The sequence below is a fragment of the Miscanthus floridulus genome, chromosome 19 (assembly GCF_019320115.1).
Source record: "Miscanthus floridulus cultivar M001 chromosome 19, ASM1932011v1, whole genome shotgun sequence".
In the NCBI taxonomy this organism is placed as follows: Eukaryota; Viridiplantae; Streptophyta; class Magnoliopsida; order Poales; family Poaceae; genus Miscanthus; species Miscanthus floridulus.
This window is the reverse complement of record NC_089598.1, coordinates 104,784,583-104,800,594: the sequence shown is the minus strand read 5'-3', so window position 1 is coordinate 104,800,594 and position 16,012 is coordinate 104,784,583. Positions and strand designations below refer to the sequence as shown.

The following is a 16,012-nucleotide window of genomic DNA, read 5'->3' as shown; positions in this document are numbered from 1 at the left end:
CTTAACAATTACATTTGCTGACTACTTGTACTCCAAATACTACTGTGGCCACTCGGCGGCATCAGCTGATACCAAAGGAGAGGCCAGCGCACATGCCGCCGGACATAACCACCGCCGCAAGGGCCCCACCTGGTTCTGCTCCCTCGACTTTGGTGAGCGCAATAGGTTCCTCAAGGACCCCGCTCGGTTTTGCTCCCTCGACTTCGACGAATGCAACGGCTGCAGGCGTGAAAGCCTCCACTAGCATGGTTCTAGGCAACTTCCCCTCTGATAAGGCTCGCCCGGTGAAGATCCACCGAAAAGAGTCCACGTGTAACACCCCTAGTGTTTGGCTTCCACATTTGCACTTGCATTTCATAAACATGAGCATCATTCATCCATTCATGAGCTTAGATGGTTTGGAATATGCTTTTGAAACATTACAACATATGTTTATTTTCCATGTGTGTTTGTTTTATGAAATGGATAGTGTGCAGCACTCAAGTGCAACATGTGCAACTCACTCTTGAAACATGTCACATACTTTAGTGAAACATGGTTAGTTAGTACTATGCAACAAACTCATGAACCATATGAAACATGACTTTGAAACAAAAGTAGCAATTCACTTGTTTTTCCTTGTTTTAATGTATGTGATGCCTTGATTTTAGTGTGATCAATGTGTGGTGTGGTTAATTATCACCTAAAACACCTTAACTACACTTAGGGTACATAGTGGAATATTGTTCATGAAGGTTACTTCACCTAATTAAGCCCCTAAGTCATGTTGAGTTTAGTTGACCTTTTTATGAACTGCATGTTAGAAGCTTTGCATGGCTGAGCAACCTAAAGCAAAGTTGTAGAAAATTATATATGGAACAAACTTTGTTTAGAGGCCAAGTCATGAAAATATGTGGAACAGCCCCAAACATGGCCCACAAGGCAGATTTGGGTGCTGATTCAGAACTTAGAAAATTTTCTAAGTCTTTTTTTTTTTCTGATTTCCAGTTTTATCGGCTCGACTTTGGGACGATTTTACTAGCAAACCATTGGGAATTAGAACTTGATCCTTTAATGGAAGTTGTAGATGGTATGTAGGTCTACAACTTTGGTTTAGATGGTTTGCGTTAGTGCTTCACGGTTTAGGAGTTTGAACATCAGCAATTTGCGTTGACAGTCACTCGGTGCCAGCTCTGATGGCGTTCGGGTTTAGGTCGATAGGGCCGAGCGGCGTCGGGCCGAGCTCGCCAAGTGGCGGTCGTACACCGGCCTGCCCCCACAAGTCTAGCCATCGTGGACACCTCAACCCCACACGTCCTCTAGAGCAAGCGCTGCCTTCATTTGCATTTCCTTGCCTCGCCCTGCTCGCCTTCACGCTCGCCGCGGAGAGAACGAGCCGCAGCGACGCCGTGGAGCTCCGCTGAGCTCACGTGAGCTCCGCCGAGCTCACGTGAGCTCGCTGCTGCACCACAGCCAGCACCACTCCAACCATAGCTCTGCTAGCACCTCATGGACCTCGATGATGTTCTTGCTGAGCCAGCCAAGCCCTAGGTGAGCGACATTGCTGACTCTGCCTTAGCCAAATCTCACTGGAGCGCCGCCGCGCTCGCGGTCCGCCATGGCCAGCACATCACTGCACCTCTCCTCCTTCCCTAGCTCTCGGCTTGTCTTCTCCATCACGTGTAGATGCTCAGGTGAAGACGCTACGAACAATGTCGGTCCGGTCGAGCCGAAACATGGTCGCACACCGCCGCGCCATGGCCGCCGCTGGTGGCCTCACGCGGCCACGCTCGACCACTTCACCGCAGCTGGTAGTAGTAGCGTAGGGAGGTCCAACATGGTCCTCAGAAGCCTATGCACACCTTATCCAGGCATCTAGAGCCAGTGTTCATCGGAGCGCCGCCGTGCGCCATGGCCGAGCCACCGTCGCCATGGCCGACACACCTAGAGGCCGGTAGAGTTTAGGTTTAGGAGGTCACTCGATGCGGGATGTCGAGGCAGACATGGTGGTACCCTCCTCGTCACCGACGACCTCACCATCGTCGAGATTCCTCGCAGTCAACGATGTCCCCTGCTCTGGTTAGACTGACCGGCGGGGTCCACTGACCTGTGGGTCCCAAGCGTCAGTGACTGTGAAGTGAAAAAGAAAGTTCATTTATTTCCAGATTTGCATGCATATTTGGAAAATCATAAGTGGAGTTTTAGAGATCCAATTTTGGTGAACCAAAATTTGTTGTGTTCCTTATGAAGTGTAGTATTTAGTAAAAATATAACATGAACACTTATAGTAAAGTTTCTAGAAGAATTAAATTGCAACTTAAAATGTGTTTTTAAATGAATGCAAACTTGTTTAATTCATATCTTGAGTTCTAGTGCTCCAAAAATTATAAAATTTGTATGGTGAGCTGTTCTTGACGAGTAGAAGCTCGGATAAAAATTTGAGAGTCATTGCATGAATAGTTTTTGAGTTATTAATTTCCCTTTTATAATTAGGTGATACTTGAGTGAATTTTAATAATTAATTTATGAATCCAATGCTCATGAAATTTATTGGAGGTTGTCATGATAGCTTAAGGATGCTAAGAAAAATATTTTGTCTATTGTTTGACACATTTCACTGGGGTTTCCTATTTATGGTATTTTAAGCCCTGCTGGCTTGTCATTTTTGTGTAGGATGTTATTATTGTTCAAATAAAGTGAAATTTATACAGTAGTCTATTGGAGACATGTATAAGCTACTTTAATTTTTGTAGAATTTTCTGTATACTTTATCTAGGTGTTTATTATTTAACCTAAGTATCTAAATAAATTAATAAAGGCATGAAAGAAAGTTATTTAGGAATGGCCACTATGTTTTCTAGTGTTCATTTGATGTATGTTAACTATTAGTAATATTGGTAGTGCTCTTAGTACTATTCTTGTATGTAATGAAATATTATTTTTACTATAATTCACTCGCGGTGAGTTTCTGGATAGATTTTAGAGATTAGCAAATTAACGGGCGAAGATGAGATTTTCTAGGAATCTTGTCTAAAACAAAGTTGTATATAACGCACTTAACTAGCTTGTGTTAAATGTTCATGGCATTTGGCCAAATAGTTTTTGAGGTATGCCTGATCAAAGTTGGCCTTTCAGAAATTGTAGCTCTCTGGAATTTCTGGACCAGATTTGATAAATGTGCCCGTTTGACCTTATTAACTTGGGAATCATGCTGAGAGGTTTAAATATAAATTGTAGACAATTTCGTAAGATTTCTAGATTATCTTATTGCATGTCTTTTGGATTAGTACAACTCTAGTTATGACCAAACTTTGTGGTGGTCTCTCTCCTCCACGTAATCAAATAGCTACTCCCTCCGTCCCAATTTAACTGTCGTTTTCGGTGTCCGTGCCACGACTTTAACTCAATTTATATAAAATATGTGCAACATTTGTGTCTCCAAATAAATTTGTTAAAAAACTAGATTAAAAGATCTTTCCAATGATGTTAATTATGTATCATAAATAATAATATTTTTTAATATATATTTTGTTAAAGTTGTTTCTCGGGAAACGAGAACGACAGATATTCTGGGACGGAGGGAGTAGCTATGAGTTTCTTGTCGGGGACGCTTAAGAGGCTTTAACATATTATATTAGTGGCACAGAAATCGGTGCCTGCCTGTTATGTTTTTAGGTCCTCTTCGGCTTACCTTATATTTAGTTTGTTTGGCTTCTTTTTTCAGCTGTAATAGTATTTTTCTTTCACAACAATTTAATCGGAACAGTGTTTTTCAGCCAGAGCTAAATTTTAGACCAGCGAATGGAGCCTTAGTTTTCACGTTTTCACTCATATTTGTTTTTTTAGAACCCTTTCCCTCTTAGTTGCTGTTGTCCGCACATGAAGTGACACTGCTTGTATTTTGAGACCTTGTTGTGCTGAACTTTTGGATGTATAGTTGGTTTCTGAATCTTGCTGCTGGCAGTCGCTACGTTTTGTTTTGGACCAGACTTTCTGTGTGCTATTACTGTACTACAACGAGCAGCACCGCTATCTCTCCAGTGTTAAGAATCTGGGCAGCAAGTTTTGGATAAGAAAACTCGCCATCAGCTGCTTGTTGGAATTTCAAAAGTAACACCGGACAACAAAATACAGGACAACTTCATTTCCTATTACGGTAATAACAGTCTAAAAAATAATCCCAGTTTCTTGATTGATCAGAATGCTGCTGTGTTGTTCTAGCAAGCTTATCTGAATTCAGTTATCGGTTACGGTACCGTCTTTAGGAGATTCACAAATGCCGGATCCATACATACAACAGCCGGTGCTTCCCTCACATCAGTAGCCTTTGAGCTGGCCACCCAGTCCGGCTAACGCTATCCATTTCTCCAACGCCGTTGCAGACGACACGAACGCCGACTTGGAGGATTCAGCGTCGAGCTTGTTCACTGAAACAAGAGGATCCATGAAACCTGTCAGATTCATTCATACTGGCACAAAGCATGGATGGATCACTGGAAGATGAAAAGTTCAGAAAAGAGCCGTAGACCTTCTGCACATGTACCTGATGTAAACAATGTGGCCAGTGAGCTGTTGAAGCTGTCAACAACGTTCCTCTCCTCTGGGCTTGAGCTGAACTGTTGTTATATACACACAGGTCGAAACAGATGAAAAGAATGTTGGTGTAGAAGAGAAGCAACTGAGCTGAGCTAAGTAAGAATGGGTTGAGAGGAAGAACCTTGGAGAAAGCCACATTGATGTTCTGCACCCACTGGGCGTCTGAACTTGGTCCCAGCACGCTGCTTGCGGCTGGGAGATCATCCTTGTCAATGGCCTGCCCAACTTTGCTCAGCTTGTAGATGAGGTCCTGCAAATATCCTGTTGTTTTTGTAGATCAAACTACAGCATTGTTACTGCTGGAGCAAAGCTTCAGAGATCTTCTTGTTTCATCATAAATAAAGGGAGAAAGAAAGAAAGAGAGCAACTGCATGAGATGAACAGGTGTGCACTGACTGACTGAGACTGACCGGTCTCGGTGCCAGAGGAGCTGATGACGCCTTGCTTCTGCAGCCGCTTCTTCCTGTCCTCCTTCACGCGCTCCAGGAGCTCGATGTCGTCGTCCTCCTCGAGGACGAGGGCCCGCGCGGCACGGTCGGCGGCGAGCGGGGAGAACGAGGCGGCGAGGGCGGCGAGCGCGCACGACGCGAGGCCGCGCCGCCGGCCGACGACGGCGGCGGCCTCACGCCGGTGGTCCTGACCACCGCCGCTGCTGACGCCTCTGAACGACACGGCTCTCTTCTTGGTCTTCCCTGCTGCTGCAGCAGAAGGAGGATGCTGCTGCACCGGCAACTCTTGCGTCGCCACCGCCGCAGCCTTGGACGCCGGGCCGCATCCGGCGAGCGCCCATGCCTCGGTGACAATGGACACCATCGTGTGATCGGCACAGGAAGCAGCAGCAGACGCAGCAAGAAGCAGAGGGGAGAAGCAGGCGCTAGAGGCTGTGGACAAAAAGCACCAAGGAAGCATGCAGCGCTGGCCCAACGAAAAGAGTCCCCTTATCCTCACTATCTTGTTTCGGCCGTCACAGCCACATAAAAGTTAGCTTGGTTAGCTCAGAGGCAACAGGCAAGCACCGAACACTGAACAACATCAGGGTCTTAGTTGGCAGGCAAAGTGGCACAACATAGTCCACCACCACCCCATAAATTTCACTGTCAATTAATTAATGTCATACATACATACATACATAAAAAATCTCCTTGCAAATAGATAACTATAGTAACTAACTCCATCAATAATATGAATATAATCACTATGTTTGAATTTCATGTGTACAATATATAGCCTGTGTTCTTAGGTGCGGATGAATTATGCACATACACACTAGCCTTTAATATGGCTAGGACGCACCTAAGGAAAAAGAGGAGATAAAAGAGAGGCAAACAAGACTACAAGAGGCACATATATCACCAGAACCAGCTCTTGCGGCTGTCCACAGCCTTGACTGTGGTGGCTACGAGGGGCATATGGCCGTACATGGCAGCGAACGCGTTGAGACATCTTGATCTCTGCAAGCCATGGCCTTTCAAACTGCTGATGCCGCTCGATCCAATCTCAAATATCCTTCCTGTGGTGATATCAAGGACATGGATGTGAGAAAGATACTCCTGAATGAAACCAATAACAGGTTGGATAGCATATAGCGGTGGAGCCAGAAACGCGAATTTTGTTAGAGGGAGGGGACACCAGTGCAAATTTCATAAAAAAAATGATCCAATTTAAAAAATTTCAATGGAAATTACGCTAACTTAGGGGTCCCCCCTCCCTCGCCGCCTTCCCTCCGCCACTGATAGCATATGTGCTATCTGCTATCTCAATAGTCAATATGGCTAGTTGTTCTGTTTCTATGTTGATGCCAAGCCAATCCTTTTTTTTTTGGCAGAGGATTATTCAATTGCTACACAAGGTTGCTGTCAATTCAAGTAACGGCCAAGCAGAAAAAGACCAAGGAAGTTTCAGATAAACTACAGTAACTTCCTTATGCTAGAAGGTGGGAAATTCAGGAAATTATGAAAGTGACAGTGGCTTCATCAATTGTTAAATTTCACTACAGCCAAGCAACAACTCATGTGGTCAAGCAATATAAAAACTACATAGTCCTCCTAATTGTAAGTAAAATAGTATGAAAGGTCATTGTCCCTCTGAATACAAACGAAGGATAAGGTCCCAAGACCCTACAGTGGCTGATAAACTTTGTCACGGGCAAACAACAAAAAAAGACTAACACAGACTATCGAACTATGTTTTAACTAATATCCATTAACTTAAACACACTCTCCAAAGATGAAATTTATCGATGCAAGAAGTAGACAAATTCAGGTACAGCCTTGGATGACGAGGGGAAGGAGACTTACTTTGGCGCCGGCGGTCAAGCAGGTTATACGACCTGGACCGCATCAAGATGGCGTTGGGGAAGGAGATGAAGATCGACGTCGCAAGGAGGGGCGTGAAGCTTTGTCCAGCTTCGTGGCCATGGCCGCAGAGGTGTCCCGGAGACCGACACCGGTACATGGCGTCCAGAAGGCCTCCCCGCTGAAGTCCAAGTTCTGGGCATCGGGAGGTGATTCTGATGAATCGGAAGAAGATGAACTGAAGGTTCACAGCCCTTCCACGCCAGAGTTCGTCAAGGAAGCCTTGGACGCCGGCTTCACGATCGATCAGTTAGCTACGGCGGAACAGGTTCTAGACACAGGTAAGGCTTCGTTACCTCGCGATCTTCTGCCCAGGGCTATCGTTGAATCTTTGATCAAGAGGAAGCTCGTTGGCGAGCCATGGCAAGGGCCGCTGCCCGCTCCGCGCGTTTCTCCGCCAAGAACGCTAGGCGACTTCCTTGCCAAGGCCAGCCACCGTGACCTGGGAACTCGTGGCGGCTCGGGAAAGTCTCCGCGGCACCCTAGATCACTGACGAGGACTGTTCCGGCGAGGTCACAGGAAGATTCAAATTTTTTTGAAAAAACGAAAATCCAGGATCGTGATACGTTATTCCATCCGCTTCCTCGTTCGACGCTATGGACCGAGGCCGCGACCTTCGTAACTAAGCCGCCGCCAGCAGCGTATACGACGCCATCGCGACCTTCGTTCGCAGACGTCATGCGAGCAGGCAAACAGATGGCGGCGTAGGGTTCAGGTCATGGCGGTGATCATGGCGCTCGTGGAGGAGGAAGGGGGCGGGGTACAACCCCGGGTTTCGACCCAGGACATGGACGGGGCCGTGGCCGCGACCAGTTTCCCCCGCGTGGTCGAGGCCGAGGTCAGGGATACGGTGGCTTCGGCTACTTCAACCAGGGCTTTGGCGGGGGCCGGGGCGGGAGTCCACAGGGCGGCAATGGAGGAGGGTTCAGCGGAGGTAGAGGTCGTGGGGGCTGGCCAAACCCTAGCCGCTCCCGCTACCAACCATCTTCGTCGCAGGAGCTGGGAGGCAGCCACATGCCGCAGCAACCAGCAGGGCCACCCCCTCTCCCAAACTCGATCCAGGGGGGAGGCGCTAGTGGGTGCGCAGGGGGCTGCTCCCCAACCGACACCAGCAATGGGGTCATCGCAGCAGGCGACCTCGACTACTTCGAACAAGTCAGCACCGGCATCAGCTGAAACTCTTGCGACAGACACTGCCCCGCCAGGATCCAATTCTGCAGTTATTATGAGTGATGTGCCAGAGTTATCCCAGAAAGGAGGAACTAAAAAAAGCAAGGGTAAACCTTACTGCTATCGATGCCACACTAAAGGGCATACGATTTCAGTTTGTATGGCTGTTCTTAGTTGTGAATTATGCTTTGGTGATCATGTTAAAAAAATATGTCCAAATCTGAAGAATTTGAACTCTACTGCTATACCTTGTGGATATGCTGTAGAAGGCCTGGGCTTTTATTTCATACCTGTTGTTGAGAATTCGAAAATTGCTTCTGATGACAAATCCGCTATGGTACGTGTTTTGGAGGATTCTTTTACTGCTGACCAGTTAGCCGTGGAACTTGACAAACTACTGCCTGGGAATAGTTGGGTGATTGAAGAGAAAGGCAACGATGCCTTTTTCACTAATTTCCCATCTTCTGAAGTGCTCAACCACATGGTGAATTGGGGCCCAATGGACACAAAGACAGTGAAAGGAAAGATTCGGTTCAAGAAAGGAGCCGAAAATGATGTTTTTAAATATGAGATTGACAAGGTTTGGGTGCAGTTCAGAGGGATCCCAAAGGAGTTACGGGAATTTCCTATTATCTGGGCAATTGGCTCAATTTTAGGAGTATCTCGGGCTGTTGATATGAAATTCACAAAGAAATATGGCAGAGCAAGAATGAAAGTAGCAGTGCTAAATCCTGACCTCATCCCAAACGTTGTGGATGTAGTCATTGGGGATTTTGTATATGAGCTACAATTCAGAGTTGAGAAGGATATGTCTGATGGTGAGCCCCAAGTCATTGACATGGACTCTACCATGGACGAGGACAAAGCCCCGGAGGAGAAGGAACCGGAAAACATGGATCATGATGCTAACAAAACAGGAGATCCACCAGCTGGTCAAATGTCTGATAGGCTGCCCAATGCCTCAGTTGCGCCAAGTGGACAACACAAGAACAAGGCGGCCGCTGGTACACCTACTGACCATCACCTGGGCAATATCACGACCAACCAGTCAGTCCTACCACGGGCCGCTGATACTCAGCAGAGCATGGGGGCTGGTACAGGTGCAGTACTCCAGCAGAACGTTTCAGGACATGTCTCAGTGGAAAAGAAAAATGCAAAGAAGTCAGTTGTGTTACTATCTCAGACTAGGATGACTCCTGATGGTACTGCACAATGGAAGGCTAGTCTGTTGCAGTCTAAAAGTGACTCTGGCCTCCTAAAAAAAACTAAGGCAATGAGTGGCGGGGCAGTGCCACCAGTGAGAGCTAGCAAAAGAAACGCGTCTACTCCGGAGCAAGACTTGTTGGAGAAGGCAACAAAGTTAAAAGCGCGCAAAAATTTGGAATCATCTTCGATCAAAGGTAAAGAATCACAGCCACTTTCTTTTGATGCTCTTGATGATTCTATTTTGCTAGCTTCTACTAGTGCACTAGGAATTTCACTCGGGGTTAATGAGCATGAGGTTTCCTGTTCTTTAAAATCTTTAAAAGATGTGGAGTCACATAGACTATCTGAGTTTTTTAATTTAGAGGAATCTAGCAAGAACCTAGTGGATGTTGTCTCATTTGTTTGCTCTTTAGAGGAAAATATGGATTTAGATGCTTTAAACCTCATTTGTGCGGAGATTACTAAAGACCTAGGTGATGGGGGCTATGATCCTTTGTGTCTACAGACCCCTTTATCACATTACAAAAAATCTAGGTCCAAAATTAATGAAAAAAAGCTAAAAGTCAATCCAAATGAAAGGAATTTTCTGGAACTGCAATGGTTTTGCTGACCATAAAAAGTATAGATTTCTGTTTGACTTGACAAAAGAAAAGAACCTAGATTTCATTGCCTTATCGAAGACCGGGAGAGCCAATTTTTTGCAATCAACTTTGAATAATATATGCGCTGGTAGAGATTTTCTTTGGCATTGCATGGCTCCAAGGGTCGGTCCGATGGTATGATGCTAGGTATAAATCCTTTAATTTTTGACATTGGTCAGATAGAAGAAGGAGATTTTTTTATTCGGTTCAAGTTGAGACACAAGGAGGTTGATTTTAAATTTAATTTAATCTCGGTTTACGGCCCTGCTCAATTAGATCTAAAAACGCAATTCTTATCCGAGCTGGTTAGAGTATGTTCAAAAGACACCCTACCTATTGTTATAGGTGGTGATTTTAACATTATTCGTAGTCCGGATGAGAAAAACAATGAAAACTATAGTGATAGATGGCCTTTTCTGTTTAATGCAGTTATTGACACGCTAAATCTTAGAGAATTAGAGCTGACTGGAAGAAAGTTTACTTGGGCTAATCGTGTACAAAATCAGACCTTTGAGAAACTAGATATGATTCTAGTTTGTACAGATTGAGTCTAAGTATCCGCTTTCAACTGTGGTTGCTTTGAGCAGAGACATTTCTGACCACACTCCACTGTTATTTAGCACAAATAGTCCACCTTCGGCTTACCAACCCCAATTCAAATTTGAATTGGGTTGGTTGCTTAGGGATGGTTTTTGTGACATGGTGCGAGATGTTTGGCTTAGTGTGATTGTGGAGGGCAGCCCATTAGAGAGGTGGCAGGCGAAGATCAGGAGACTTCGCCTGTACCTCAGAGGCTGGGCAAAAAATGTGAGTGGGGCTTATAAGAAGGAAAAAAAAGAACTGTTAGACAAACTCGATGAGCTAGACAAGAAGGCAGAAATATCTTTGCTTAATCAGACGGAACTAAATCTTAAACATGTGTTAAATGAGAGATTGGTTGAACTGCTGCGTGAAGAGGAAATTAAATGGTACCAAAGGGCAAAGGTAAAACATCTACTGGAGGGTGATGCTAATACTAAATATTATCATCTGTTGGCTAATGGTAGGCATCGAAAAGCTCGTATTTTCCAATTGGAGGATGGCTACAATATAATAGAAGGTGATGCTCAACTAAAACAACATATTACCAACTATTATAAAAACCTGTTTGGTCCCCCGGAGAGCTCTTCTATAGTGTTGGAGGAGCACCAAGTCCAAGACATACCTCAAGTCTCTGATCTGGAAAATGAGTTTCTAACTGATGTGTTTTCTGAGTCTGAGGTCAGAGCAGCAGTGTTCCAGATGCAACACAATAAGGCACCAGGACCGGATGACTTTCCACCTGAGTTCTATCAGGTCTTCTAGGATTTAATAAAAGACGACCTGATGGCTCTCTTTATGGAATTTCATGAGGGAACTCTGCCTTTGAATAGTCTCAACTTTGGTACTATAATTCTGTTACCAAAGAAGAAAGATGCGAAAGTCATTCAACAATATAGACTGATCTGTTTGTTGAATGTTTCTTTTAAGATCTTTACCAAAGTTGCGACTAATAGACTGTCTACTGTTGCCCAGAAGATCATTAGACCAACACAAACTGCTTTCCTCCTAGGAAGAAACACCATGGAGGGCGCAGTAATTCTCCATGAAACGATTCATGAACTCCACTCGAAAAAGCAAGATGGAATAATCTTTAAAATAGATTTTGAAAAGGCTTATGATAAAGTAAAATGGAACTTTTTACAACAAACCTTACCGATGAAAGGATTCTCTCAGAAGTGGTGTTCTTGGGTACAACAGTTTACACAGGGAGAAAAGGTAAACATAAAAGTGAATGACCAACTTGGTTCCTATTTCCAGACAAAAAAAGGCCTAAGGCAAGGTGACCCAATGTCTCCAATACTATTTAATATAGTGACAGACATGTTGGCTATATTAATTGCTAGGGCCAAGGAAGCAGGCCAGATAGAAGAGGTCATTCCTCATCTTGTCCAAAATGGTTTGTCTATTCTACAATATGCGGATGACATAGTGATCTTTATGAGCCATGATGTTGAGAAGGCGGTAAACATGAAATTGATACTAAGCACGTTTGAGCAACTTTCGGGGCTCAAAATTAATTTTCATAAAAGCGAAATATTTTGTTTTGGTAAAGCAAAAGAGCATGAGGATTTCTATTCGCAGTTGTTTGGGTGTGGGGTGGGTAAGTTTCCCTTTCGGTACCTTGGTTTACCTATGCACACTAGGAAACTGAGTAATAAAGATTGGCAGTCAATAGAGAACATAATTGAAAACAAGCTTAGTGGATGGAAAGGTAAGATGCTTTCTTTAGGAGGTCGCTTGGTCTTAATAAACTTGGTGCTCTCTAGCTTACCGATGTTTATGATGTCTTTCTTTGAACTCCCAAAAGGAGTATTAGAAAATATCAACTACTTTAGATCAAGATTCTACTGGCAAAGCGACCATCACAAGCGAAAATATAGATTGGCCAAATAGAAAATTATGTGCCAACCAAAAATACAGGGTGGTTTAGGCATACATAATTTGGATTTACAAAACAAATGCCTGATGAGTAAATGGCTCTTCAAGCTGTTAAATGAGGATGGCATGTGGCAAGAATTATTGAGAAATAAATATATAAAAGATAAAACTATAGGGAGCTGTACCAAAAGGCCCACTGACTCTCACTTCTGGAAAGGACTGATGAATGTAAAAGATAGTTTCATGACTTTTGGTTCATTCAAAGTAAAAGACGGGTCACAAACTCGTTTTTGGATGGACACCTGGTTGGAAACCAACCATTAAAAGATAAATTTCCCTCGTTGTTCAATATTGTGAGAAGAAAGCAGGATTCCGTGGCAATTGTACTTGCATCAATCCCGCTGAACATTTCCTTTCGCCGGAATTTAGGGGGTAGAAATCTAAGGGATTGGCATAGAATTGTTGCCTCGTTACAAGATGTGAACTTACAGGGGGAAAGGGATGTGTTTGTTTGGGCATTACATTCATCTGGTATATTTTATGTTAAATCTATGTATGCTACACTAATTAACAATAAGGTCAGAGTGTCACAGGATTTATGACAGATCAAAATTCCTTCAAAAATAAAAATATTCTTGTGGTATTTAAAAAGAGGTGTGATCTTAACCAAGGACAATTTTGCACGACGAAGCTGGAATGGTGATACGAAATGTTGCTTCTATCACCATCCAGAAACTATTCAACACCTTTTTTCCAATGTTATTATGCTAAGTTCTTATGGCATGCTGTACACTTGATGTTTGGGTTATCACCCCTCCTCAGTATACATGATTTATTTGTTAATTGGTCTAAGGCGGGTGGTAACATACATAATTCTTTGTTATTAACTGCAGCGTCAGCTTTATGTTGGATAATCTGGTTAACAAGAAACGAAGTAGTTTTTGACAAATGCAAACCGAAAACTTTTTTGCAGGTGCTATTCAGGGGAACCCATTGGCTACGGCAATGGGCAAGGCTGCAGCGGCGTAATGATCTACGGGATCAGCTGATTCTTATTGGGCAGCATCTGGAGACATCAGCATTGCACTTCTTTAATTCCAATGGATGGTTATCGACTAGGTTTATTGGTCTTCATTAGTCAGAACTTTACTTCCCGCTTTGTTGTCCTAGTGTCTACTTGTAAGCTTGTGATCCCAGTGGGTTGTATGCTGGTCACTGTACCGAACTTTGTAATAATTGGCCTGATTCTACCCTGAGGTAGATGAAGCCGGATATAAACTATCCTTTATCTTAAAAAAAACTAATTCGGCAACTCTCTTGCCATTTTTCGAAGAAAAAAAACTTTACGTCTTGATGAAAAGGGCGCTCAGTGCTCACTGACCTTGCACCCATACAGGTGGAGCTCCAGTAGCATTTGCAACAAGAAAAGACATTGCAATATCCTCACAGTTCCTGCCAAGCGTTAGGGTAGCGAAAGAGTAAGATCCATGGAGTGCTACACTACACATGCCAATCGCTGACAGCACCATAATAACATAGGACCCAATAACATAACCGAAGGCAATTTTTCTAGAAATGGTGAACCAGAGAGGTAGGAGTTGCACCTGTTCTCATTCACATATTTGCGAATGGACGGTAGCATTTGGTTGGTATACATGTCCAAGTACTTCTTGTGGAAGAAACTTGCTTTGGAAAGAACCATGCTGTATGTCCCTGTCCACCAAACTGACCACCAGCTTCCATATCGGTATTCCTCTTCACTGCCTCTCTGCAGAAGAAACAACTCCAATTAAGAAATGCTCCTTTTTTTTTACATATATCCTTCATATGTCCATGCAAACTTCAAACTTATTCCTATTTAATTTGTGTCAAACCAGCAATTCAAATTTGAACATAGACCTACAAATAGGTACTTTCAAATTCAGACAAAACAAATTTCTCATGATGGAATACAAATCCAATATGACGTACTCGCTTGGAACTACACCAACCAATCGATTCAAAACATTACCGGGTTGGTAAGCCAGTGCATCCGCGGCACGAAGCCGACCATGGCGGAAGGCGCGCTCTGCCAGACAGAGAAGGCGAAGCGCAGCGTGGAGCAGGGGACGATGAGGTCGTCGTCGACGGAGAAGACGGCGTCCGCCGCGAGCCCCCGGATGGGCCTGAACCTGTTGTTGAGGCTGTCGGCCTCGTTGATCTCGAATCGCACGCCAGCGCCGCGACGGGTGCCGTTGAGGCCGCCGAGGACGCCCCCGCGCAGGGTCTCCGGCAGCGGCGGCGGCGGCCGCGGCTCGCTCCACACCACGTGGACGGCGTCGACGCCCCCGCAGGCGGCGTAGTGCGTCACGGACCTCCGCAGCAGCGCCGGGCGCCTCCACGTGTTGATCACCACCGCGAAGCCGCCGCCGCTGCGGGTGGGCGTTTGGAAATGGAACGGGAGAGCGCGTGTGAGTGGTGACTGAGTGGAGCGCAGCAGCAGCATGGTAGCGGGGGGGTGCGTCGGGAACGGGACGCTTACCGTGGCGAGATGGCGGAGGAGGAGGAGGAGGAAAGGTCGGCGGGGCCGAGACGGTGATTCTGGAGCGTAAGCGCCAGCACGAGCGTGGTGGAGGCGGCCGCGAGGGCGAGGAGGCAGAGGGCGCGGCAGGAGGGCACGAATCTGGTGGCGGCGGGCGCGTGGCGGGGCACGAGCGGGTGGCGCCGGATGGGGCCGGGGCCGTGCCTCCTGTCCGCCGCCTCCTGCAGCTTGAGCAGCAGCTTGGCCATCCGCGGCATGGGCACTGGCTGGCGAGGTGGCGAGCAGAGGCAGAGCAAGCAAGCCGCCAAGACCCCTCTGCGTGGCCTCTCCCGGTTGGCTCTGGCTGGCCCAGGGGTGGCACGGACGGACTACGGCGCAGCTACGGGCTCAGGTGTCACCGAGAGGCCGTGCCAGGGGCTTCTGGAATCGGGGGAACCGGGGAAGTAGGCAGCCGGCCGATGCGCTAGCTCCTTTGAAATGTGGGAGGGAGGGAGAGGAAGAGAAGTAGAAGAAGCTTGTTGGTGCGGTACAGCGGCTACCGGACAGTCAGCAGTGCGAGTGCGATGGATGGCGATGGCGGCGGCGGCGGATGCAGTTGGGGGTGGCCAGCCCCGGCCCGGTGGAGACTGGAGACTGGGAGCCGGCCTGGTCCGGGTGGAGGCTTGGAGGGAAGGCTGTGCAAGTGTGCAACGTACTAGAAAGTCTAGAAGTGCACTGGTACCTTCCGAATGTCTATTACGTTGAAGGTGACTTATAGTTATTTTTATTGAAGGCTATAGTTATCGTATTAGAGACTTATTTTAAATTTGACTTTCGCAATAGTCCCATATTGAAGATGGACTTAACGCTAGCCAGCCTATTCGGTTGGCTGATTCGTATCGTTGTTGGTTCGTGAAAAAATACTGTTGACTAATTTATGTGAGAGAAAAATACTGTTTCAGCTAAAAAATTAAAGATATTCCACGGCCAACGAACAGGCTGAGCATGTTTTGCCTCTCTGTACGGATGGCACTGACCATGGCAGTGCGACCACCGCTGCCTTTTCGAGTACTGCTATAGTCATAGATTTGTCATCATTTCCTAT

At 45.8% G+C, this 16,012-nt stretch overlaps 2 protein-coding genes across 3 annotated transcripts; both read right to left on the bottom strand.

Moving 5' to 3' along the window:
- Positions 1-4,097: 4,097 nt before the first annotated feature.
- On the bottom strand, positions 4,098-5,526 carry LOC136527413 (thylakoid lumenal 16.5 kDa protein, chloroplastic-like). Its single transcript, XM_066520134.1, has 4 exons — positions 4,986-5,526; positions 4,697-4,836; positions 4,523-4,595; positions 4,098-4,406 (listed from the first exon to the last, which is right to left on the bottom strand). Exons 1-4 carry the CDS (start codon positions 5,482-5,484, stop codon positions 4,297-4,299), a joined length of 822 nt encoding a protein of 273 aa, XP_066376231.1. The 5' UTR covers positions 5,485-5,526; the 3' UTR covers positions 4,098-4,296.
- Positions 5,527-5,644: 118 nt separating this feature from the next.
- On the bottom strand, positions 5,645-15,596 carry LOC136527412 (glycosylinositol phosphorylceramide mannosyl transferase 1-like). 2 transcript variants are annotated; one of them, XM_066520132.1, is made up of 6 exons: positions 14,929-15,596; positions 14,419-14,818; positions 14,012-14,175; positions 13,789-13,859; positions 6,873-7,064; positions 5,645-6,085 (listed from the first exon to the last, which is right to left on the bottom strand). In XM_066520132.1, the coding sequence occupies exons 1-6, from the start codon at positions 15,183-15,185 to the stop codon at positions 5,925-5,927; spliced, it is 1,245 nt and encodes a 414-aa protein (XP_066376229.1). In that variant the 5' UTR covers positions 15,186-15,596; the 3' UTR covers positions 5,645-5,924. The 2 variants fall into 2 exon arrangements, with proteins under 2 accessions (XP_066376229.1, XP_066376230.1); XM_066520133.1 differs by lacking the exon at positions 6,873-7,064 and having other exon boundaries at positions 14,929-15,592.
- Between the last annotated feature and the right edge of the window lie 416 nt (positions 15,597-16,012).